Source organism: Hibiscus syriacus, unplaced genomic scaffold (assembly GCF_006381635.1).
Source record: "Hibiscus syriacus cultivar Baekdansim isolate YM2019G1 unplaced genomic scaffold, ASM638163v2 tig00110637_pilon, whole genome shotgun sequence".
In the NCBI taxonomy this organism is placed as follows: Eukaryota; Viridiplantae; Streptophyta; class Magnoliopsida; order Malvales; family Malvaceae; genus Hibiscus; species Hibiscus syriacus.
Genome location: NW_024062808.1, coordinates 111,225 through 121,209, shown reverse-complemented (window position 1 = coordinate 121,209; position 9,985 = coordinate 111,225). Strand labels below are relative to the sequence as shown.

The following is a 9,985-nucleotide window of genomic DNA, read 5'->3' as shown; positions in this document are numbered from 1 at the left end:
TTTGAGATAAAATTCGAACCCAATCCGACCTAAAATAATAAAAATACTATTTTTATTTAATAAAAATATTGATTTAATTGGAAAAATAATATATAGAGGAGTATTATTGTAATTATTTCTAAATATATAAGGTAAAATTTTATTTTTTTGGGGTCTAGTCGAGTTGAGTATTTTTCACCCTAAACCTGAATCCGACCCGACCCGAACAACACCTTTTAAAAAACCGACCCGACCCAAACCCAAATAATTTTTTTTAATCCAATCGGATCGGGTTGGAACCCGTCCAGTTCCGGTTCTATGCCCATCCCTATCGATAACCGTTATAATTTTAATATTTTTAATAAAATAAAACATGATTTAATTATATTCCTATTAGAATTAAAACAAAATTTGTACAAGCAATTAATCATAGATAAAATTTTAATATTTTGAATATTTTCTTAATAAAAACGACCTATTAGCGATGTACAACGATATGTAATATTAATGATGTAATTCGATGCGTAACGTTCATTATAGACTCATCCATAATTATTTTATATTTAAATAGTAAAAAATAAATTCAAACCCTAAATATTAAAGTGTAAATTATTATCCACTTGCATCTTTTAACTTATTGGTAAATTTGTCAAAAAGATTAATCATTACAATTACTTTATAAATAAATTATTGTCGTGTTTTTCTTTCGTTTTTTAATAAAAATAATTTTAATTACCTAAATTAACACATATATTAATTTTTAATTCTAAATAATTTAATAAATTTAAGGGTAAAGTACACAAATGGTCCTTTGACTATAGGGTACTATTTTATTGAGTCTCTTGACTATTAAAAGTTACAAAATAATCAATTGACTACATGGTGTTGCTTTGTTTAGTTCATATACTATTAAAAGTTACAAAACGATCACTCGAATATTCATATGTTACAAACTCATCATTTTCTGTTAAAATATTAACAGTCGTATTAGCTGAACATTAACATGCTGGGCAGGATATGATAAAATCTAATCTCATAACCGTTTTAGTTGTACAGTTGTTTGAGATTCTAGGATCAAATTTTTATCATAATCTAATCAACAGGTTAACGCCCAGCTCAGACTATTGTCAATTTTTTTAACAAAAAAAATGATTTTGGAACAATTAATAGTCAAATGATCATTTCGTAACTTTTAATTGTCGGCGATTCAACAAAGCAACACCTTATAGTTAATGAATTATTTTGGGATAAAATACAGAAATGGTCCCCTAACTACAGGGTATTGTTTTATTAAGTCCCTTCAACTATTAAAGGTTACAAAATGATCATTCAACTATAAAGTGTTGCTTTGTTGAGTCCATCGACTATTAAAAGTTACAATATGGTCACCTGACTATTAATTATATTTCAAACTCATTATTTTCTGTTAAAAAATTAATGGTATTCTAAGTTAAACGTTAACTTGCCGATTGTAATATGATAAAATATGATCCTAGAATCTCAAATGACTATTATATCTCAGTCATCATGTTAACGTCCAGCTTAAATAACCACTAATTTTTAATGAAAAAGGATGAGTTTGAAACATAATGAATAGTCAGGTGATCATTTTGTAACTTTTAATAGTCGATAGACTTAATAAAATAACGCTCAATAGTCAGAGGATCATTCTGTAACTTTTAATAGTCGATGAACTTAATAAAATAATACCTTATAATCAGAGAATTATTTATATACTTTACTCGTTATTTTATAACTTTAATAGTCAAAAGACTTAATAAAACAATCATTTAAGGGATCATTTATATATTTTACCATAAATTTAACCGATTTAAAATCCGGACCACTCCATACCACCTAGGCCTACTAAATCAAGAACAATTGGGCTTTAAAGGTACAATGTACTCAATGACTATTCTGCCCTGCAATAAACGTAATCAAATTAGGGTATTATTATAATTTCCCATAACTAGGGTTTTTGTATATTGCAAAGCTTAAAATACCCGTCCATGGCTGCCGTGCTTCCACTCAAACCCTAGCTTCATTCTCTTCTGGGATTTGCCTCAACACAAAAAAAAGCCCCAAAGAAGGCTTGAACATTTCCCTCATCCAAAATGGGTATTTCTCAGATCCCTTTAATTCGTCATTAACCCTTCTAAATCATGTAATTTCTCTGCTTAATGGGTTTATTTTGTTTTTCTTTGCAGGTATATCTCGTGATTCGATGCACAAGAGGCGTGCCACTGGTGGCAAAAAGAAGGCTTGGAGGAAGAAGAGAAAGTAATGAGAAAACCCTTTGTTTCATTATTGTTTTTGTTTTCAATTACTATTTTTTTTTGCTAATTTTTTGTTGATTTTTCTTTGAAGGTATGAGCTCGGAAGGCAACCAGCAAACACGAAGCTTTCGAGCAATAAGACGGTCAGGAGGATTAGGGTTCGTGGTGGAAATGTGAAGTGGAGAGCTCTGAGACTCGACACTGGGAACTACTCATGGGGAAGTGAGTCCGTGACTCGTAAGACCAGAGTTTTGGATGTGGTGTACAATGCATCGAACAACGAGTTGGTTCGTACACAAACTCTGGTCAAGAGTGCTGTTGTTCAAGTCGATGCTGCTCCGTTCAAGCAGTGGTATCTCCAGCACTATGGTGTTGAAATCGGTCGCAAGAAGAAAACCGCAGCGGCCAAGAAAGAAGGAGAGGTAGTGTGTTTATTGTTTACGTGTTGTTCGCATTGATAATACTTCGATAGATCGGCTCTTAGGGAATGAATTTATTGTTTCTGTAGCAATTATTTGGTTTGTGCCGTGTTGTATGGAAATTGAACCTTGATTTAGTCCACATTAGTGTGGAGTTTGTTTTTAAGTAGCTGATTTTAGTTTATCTGCAATATACTATTTGTTTTTGTCTGTGGTTCTGCTTGTTGCTACTGATTTACCCTCACTTTTTGAACTGTACGTGCATATGATATGACTATTGTTGATGGAACAAGGTTGGTTGTGTCTGCTAATGGCAGTTCACCCCTACTGGTTTTGGCTGTGGGCCGAGAACTGAATCTCGGTGGTCGGCCAGTACTCAGTATAAAAGAGTTGGTTATGCAAGAAAGGGAGTGAACCAAAAAGTCAGAAGCCCCCTTGCTTCCCATTATGGGAGTTTATATACTGATCCTTAGTGTTTGTGTGAGATGTAGGTCTATAATAGTTATTCCTAGATTGACATGATAGGTAGGTTAGGCTGATGTGGCAAGTTAATTATTTATTTTGACGTTGGTGGATAGTGTGGGCCTGCCAAGGGTCATATCAGCTGGGCACAGTTTCCCAAGATTTAACTCTTCGGGATCGTTCCTCCCGAGAGGTTCTCTTTGCCTCTTCTGGAGTTTTGAGGTGCCGGAGGTGTTATAGGGTCATCCGGTAGCTGTGAAGGGAGAGGATGGTGTGTGTGAAGGATCTTTAGCAGGGTACAACAACAACTATTTATATACGAGTGGTTATTCCTATATCTAATGCTTTGAATCCGAGGTAAGTGTTTGACATGAGTATGCCGAACTTTTGTTATATATCTAGAGATTTGGACCTCAATACCCATGTACTGGTCACTGATACATCCAAGGAAATCAACTGTCAGAGCAACATAGATTTCTTTCATGCTAACTTCAGTATATCAGTTGGTTTCCGTGCTTCTCCATTGTTGTTATAGGCAGGATTGAGCTTAATGACGGTATTGCTGTTCACAGGAAGGTGAAACCGGCACTGAGGAGACAAAGAAGAGCAACCACGTTCAAAGGAAGCTAGAGAAACGTCAACAGGATCGCAAGCTCGACCCACATATCGAGGATCAATTTGCAAGCGGTCGTTTGTTGGCTTGTATCTCTTCAAGGCCTGGTCAGTGCGGCCGTTGTGATGGGTATGTCTTGAAAGTTCTCAACCCCTCCCACTTTTGGCGTATCTGTTATTTTCACCATTGTAACTATTATCGTTCTCAAATGGGTTTGACAGATATATCTTGGAAGGCAAAGAGTTGGAGTTCTACTCGAAGAAGCTCCAGAGGAAGAAGGGGAAAGGGGCTGCCTAAAAATCCCGGTATGAGAGGTTTCATCTCACACATCGGAATCTCCTTTTTTGCCTCGTTACTTTTTTAAGAACATTAAAGATTATGTTTTGAACTTTTGTTCTGAATGTGTCGACGACGTTTTCGTGTTTTTTGATGTTCGATGATGATGAACTTTATAAATGCAGCAGGCCATTTTTATTGGTAAATGATTAATCTTACAGGCCTCCATTTTTTATTATTCTTGGTTATAATGATCAACTTGTTGGATACGTTGAAAGTGAAATTGTTGAGGTAAGTTGCTACTATTGATTCACATGGTGTCTTTGATGGAACCGAATACACCCCTAATATATGTTAAAGAAGTCGATTGAGTTTCCGATGTAAATCGAACATGCTTGCTTTGTAATTTAAAGAAGGGTAAACTATACGAATAGTCCTTTTGTTTTCGGTATGATCGACTTTGGTCATTAATTTTAAAATTAAGGGTAAATAATCTCTAACATTATCGATCGGTCCGATTTTATCCCCTAACGTTATCGGTTCCTCAGGTTTAAATCTCTCCACCGTTAACTTCCGTTAACCCGTTAACGAAAGTCTAATGTGAAAAATAAAAAAAACCCAAACCCAAACTCACGTGTCTTCTTATTCCTCGATTGAAAACCCTAACCTTCAAGAAAATAAAAACTCAAAAACCGTTTTGAACAACATTTCTTCTTCTTATTCATCCGTTAACAACCTCATATTAATACCATTTTATATTTTTGAGTTTTCTTTTGGAGGTTAGGGTTTTCGATGGAGGAGGAAGAAGAAGAAATTTTTTTACAGAACTATTTGCTGCTACACATTTACAGAAGTATTTGCACCCCGGGCAGCAGCCAGCAACAAGCGTTTGACCAGGCTCTAACGTATCCGATGCCTCCTGGTGTCGACTTGGAGCCTGATCTTCCCGTTATGCCCGATGCTACAAATTCACATAACATTTGACGTTCAACCTCTTACTATAATTGTTGAGGACTAAATGTATAATTATACCAATTTAATTAACGTCTGCATTTTTGTTAAATATTAATGACAAATGACTTGATTGAATATAATTAAATAATTAGATGATCTGATTAATAAAATTACCCATCATATACGTTCTCGTCACGATTATCCATTATGTTTACTCTATCACTAGAGTGTTTGACGTAAAATCAAACAGTTAAAATATCATTATTATGATATCATAAGTCACGAATCATTACTCTCTTTTTATAAAATATGTACGATAGAATATACATTACCGTTGCTTTTCAACTTTGGAGTGTTTTCTTTTTCTTTTTCAAAGTGAGGTCAATGTCTTTCATCTCTCCAAACGTGTAACACTGTTCACACGTATGAAATTAATTAGTACAAAATTTATTGCACTCAATACGTACATGAAATTATTAATTTTATAAAAATTATAATTATAAAATAGTTCAATAAAAATTGTAAATAAATTGTAAAAAATTTAAGTTTAATATAAAAATAAATGATCAAATTATACTTTAACTTTATGCGTCTAAACAATTTTTTTATTAAAAATAAATACCTAAAATTTTCTCCATTGAACTTTTAAATATCAGGTGCGTCACAATCATTAAATTCGGGCATTACATTACACATATCATACTTATTAAGTTATAAAAAAATTATTTTAAAATAAAAAAATTAAAATCATAATTTATTAAAAAAAACACAAATTCCTTTAAAATAAAAATATAAACCTCAAAATCCTTAATATTAAATTCCATTTTCAATTATCGCCGACCATCTCCGATCACCACCTTAAAACTCTTAATTTAAAAAATATATAAACGTAATAGACCAGACACCTAAAAAATATTTTGAACAAAAAAATCTTTAAACACCTAAAATTAACTCAAGTTCTAATTTGTGCACTTATTTTTTAATTAAACCAAATATTTATATATAAATCTACTAATCTTTTATTTGATTATTCAATAGTGATTTTCAGTTGTTTATATTTAAATATGAAATAAATTACAAAATAAGAGTGAAGAAAGATAATAGCAAAATAACCCTCAATATTTGCCTGTATTTTCAATTACGCCCTTAACTTTGTCATGATACTTCTACGAATAATGTTGACAGTTAATTGACCATCGAAAAATAATTTATTTCAGAAAAATTGAAACGTTATAATTAAAATTATTAAATAAAGCTTTAAGACAAGTTATTCATGTGGAAAAAATAGCAGAACAATCCAGCAAAGAATAACCCTAAATATCCGCTGTGATCAAACCATCTAAAGACACTGGAAACTTTCTCACATCTAGACCAGAAAAAAATCACTAGTGATTTTGTCCGACGTTTAAATAATGCGGCGAAAGATGTGATTCATCAACGTATAATTTATCGAAAAAATTTGTTTTTTTTACCTGCAAAATTGAAGCTTGATCTTGATCACATTCTTTTGATTCCATCAAATATACATTACTCTGTCCTCATCGCCGCCAGAAACGACCTTGCTGCTGCCTCTGTTCTTGCTTTCGCCTGTGTCATCATCGTTCCAAATCAAAAAGCCGCTCGTTGAACAATGCTTTACCGAATACAAAAGTATAAAATGGAGAAACTGAGACATATTTTGATAATACACAAAGGTAAGAAGGAACTTCACCTCTGATACTCTTTAGAACGCTCGAGAAACTCTTTTGCGATATCTTTTCTTTCATAAGATTGTAATACTTGTCTGATATCGGTTGGACTATTCCGGGCAATGTCTGTGGAAAAGCCAAAACAGATAGTACTGATCAAGATTCAAGACCATTTGGGTTGAACAACCCCGCTACACACAATGTTAATTTGAACAACGGAAACAATCGAGGGGAAAAGAAACGACATACAACTTACATTCAAGGAATGGAATAAGATCCAAAAGTGTTGTATCCTCGCCTTCAAGCTTGAAAGGTTTAATAGGGACACAATTTTCAGGTTGAAGGCTAGACTCAAAAGCATGAGCACTCACATATAAAATCTTGGCCGGATCCCTGTTAAGCTTCAAAAGATCCTGCCAACAGGAACCATTTTCTTAAAAGAATTCTCAGGGTATTAAAGACAGTCTCGTAGATTAATGAAATTCATATAGCATAAAACTGAGGGGGGGAAAGCTAAGTGATCAACTATAACATACTCTATAATGCTTGCCATTCTGATATTTAGTATCACCCCTTGATAGCCTATATCGTATACAATGGTTAGGATCCAACCTTTCGCAGACAGGATCGACGTACTGCATAATCCAAAATGAATAAAAATATTATATTGCTGGTAACATTAGTTATCCAATGCTAATGTGTTTGAAACGGTTATCACAATGGAAAAGTTCATATTACCATATTCATCTGGTCAGAGTACACAACAATTTCGTAGTACTTTGCCAGATGTTCCAAAAAGGCATCAACACCGGGTCTTTTGAAGGTATGCCAGCCTCTCTCTCGCTTTACCATCCAAAAAGGAAAGAGAAAGAATTACACAAGTTTGATTTGAGCTTTAATAAAACATAAAAATGGTTTATAAGGAAAACGGAAAATAAATTTAAGTAAAAAAATTTACCTTCCAATCTGTATAAAGTAATGTCTCGTTCAGATCCAGGACAAGCGTAAAAACATGTTGTTCTTGAGGATGCAAATCAGGCAGAAGCTTATCTGAGGTTGGCTCAGTAAATTCCTGAAACATGAGATATAAGAATAAATAAAACGAGCTTAATGCTAATACAAAGAGCTTTAGCTGGAACTGACAATTTACAAGAAGAAGAGCACTCACCGACACATTTTCTTCCACTAACCTCCTGAGATCCAGATAAGATTCAACTGCTTTACATGGAACTGAGGTTTCACAAGCAAAAAGGCAGTGAGCAAATAGGAGTGAAAGCAGAACACATGGTTGAACAAGTTAACAGAGAGAAATGAGCACCAAACAATGAAGTTCTTTTTTTATTCTGCTGGCAAAATGAATCCATTTATAATGAAGTAACCCAATTAATCTAAAGGAACAGTTATGGAGAGTTAAATAAAAGACAAACAAAATGTAAAAATATCTCATTGTTATGCAAATATTTTTCTAGTAATTATGTTAACATATAGAAGTGAAGAGAAAATTGCAGCTATGAACAAACAAAGGAGTAAAAAGAAATAAAGAAACATAACAATATCCTCACCTGCCATAACCGCAGAGTAAAGCAAGCCTCGATATTTCTGGAAAAAATAAATATGGAAAACACTCGATTCATTCAGAGAAGCAACAAAACAATGGCTATATCAGATTACAAAAACTTAGCAAAAGTTCACACATAAGCATTCATATGCACAAGGAGCATATAAATTATATTCCTACAGATTGAAAAGAAATTGTTGCAAGATTTATCAACTACTTAAACAGAAATGCAGAAGAAACCAAGCGCATATGAATGAGAATAAAATTATACCTATATCGATTATCTGCATAATGCATTAAACAAATTGTTCATGGCATTATTCAAATGCTAAACTAAAATGAGAAAATTCATTTTAAAAAAAAAATCCAAACATACATCAACAGCGGGTGCATGTGCATCTTCACCAGAAGCAAAGCTTGCTGCAGCCCGCAATGCCTTTGCCTTCTGATCTACTTCCTCGTACGAACACTCTGCAATACGAATCATTTTTTTTTAAAAAATAAACATTTCTAATCATATTAGAAACTCGCATTTTAAGCAAGAATATAAATCAAATCACAAAACATCCAATACTTGTTAAAAGGACTTACTATAAGAGAGATAACCAGCATAACCGGCAGTTCCAGTAACAACCGCGATGAGTCCGTACTTGAGAATGCTCCAAGCCTTCTCTCCCGACGCTTGTGGCGCAGTTTCCGGCGCCGGACGAGGAGGAGGAGGAACCTGAGATTGATCGGAAAGAACGGCTTGTGAAGCAATGATCGTTTCTCTAGATGAATTTGAAGAGGAGGAATCGACTCCTGAACTTAAAACCCTCCGATTAATGATCTCTGACCTGCATTTACTTGAAAGTATCCGAGATCGAAGAACAATCGAAGACATTTTAATTAGGGTTTTTGAATTTTGATCTGAGGGTGTTGAGTTTGTTTGTCTGTCCGACGGAGCTTTTACTGAATTGTTTAGGGTTTTACAGATCGAATTAGCGACGAATCCGACACGTGGATCTTTAAAGGGCCGTTTGGAAGTTGGTTTTGATCAATCTTGAACTGAATTAGGGATGGCAACTGGATTTTAACCTAATGCCATTCCACCCGACTTGACCTTATAAGATTAGATTTTATAAAAAATAAGATTTAGATTGGGTTGAGTTTTTTAGAGATTATGTTCGGATTAGGTCGGGTTAAATTTGGATTTACGGTAAAAAATATTTGATCCGGCTTAATCTAAAAAATATAATTTTACCTTATATATTTAGTGATAATTGCAATAAAATCTCTCAATATATTATTTTTAAATTAAATTTCTATTTTTTTAATAAAAGTAATATTCATTTTATAAATATATTATTTCAAATCGGATCGGATCGAGTTTGAGTTTAATCTTATAGTAGGCTACCCCAATACCAGGTTAATAACAGCTTTCGTAAGAGACCTCCGAATTATGAAATGTCATCCGTGAGACTCGATCTCACGACCTCAAAGTTAAGAACCTTATGCTCAATCCATATATATCCCTAACTGGAATAGTAGAATCAACTTTTCAGTCCGTACTAATCTCTTAATGCCTGGTCTCATCTTAAAAAGAAGAATAATAATTAACCCCTTAGGTTTGTACAAATGGTAACTTTGCTCGCTATCTTTTTTTTAGCATTTTAGTCCACAAAGTTTTATTTTGGAGTAAAATGTCCAATGATTAAATGAAAATTGTTAGTTGACTAACTATTAATGTTTCACATAAACATGACTAGTACATGTGTGAT

General features: G+C 33.5%; 2 protein-coding genes across 2 annotated transcripts; one reads left to right on the top strand and one right to left on the bottom strand.

Moving 5' to 3' along the window:
* The first annotated feature begins 1,969 nt into the window (after positions 1–1,969).
* Positions 1,970–4,263, top strand: LOC120136738 (40S ribosomal protein S8-like). The gene is made up of 5 exons (XM_039152704.1): positions 1,970–2,097; positions 2,187–2,259; positions 2,347–2,677; positions 3,709–3,878; positions 3,971–4,263. The coding sequence occupies exons 1-5, from the start codon at positions 2,094–2,096 to the stop codon at positions 4,044–4,046; spliced, it is 654 nt and encodes a 217-aa protein (XP_039008635.1). The 5' UTR covers positions 1,970–2,093; the 3' UTR covers positions 4,047–4,263.
* Positions 4,264–6,322: 2,059 nt separating this feature from the next.
* On the bottom strand, positions 6,323–9,178 carry LOC120136688 (mitochondrial import inner membrane translocase subunit TIM50-like). Its single transcript, XM_039152651.1, has 10 exons — positions 8,817–9,178; positions 8,602–8,696; positions 8,230–8,266; positions 7,836–7,897; positions 7,626–7,739; positions 7,406–7,510; positions 7,204–7,302; positions 6,924–7,080; positions 6,691–6,793; positions 6,323–6,566 (listed from the first exon to the last, which is right to left on the bottom strand). The coding sequence occupies exons 1-10, from the start codon at positions 9,106–9,108 to the stop codon at positions 6,518–6,520; spliced, it is 1,113 nt and encodes a 370-aa protein (XP_039008582.1). The 5' UTR covers positions 9,109–9,178; the 3' UTR covers positions 6,323–6,517.
* Between the last annotated feature and the right edge of the window lie 807 nt (positions 9,179–9,985).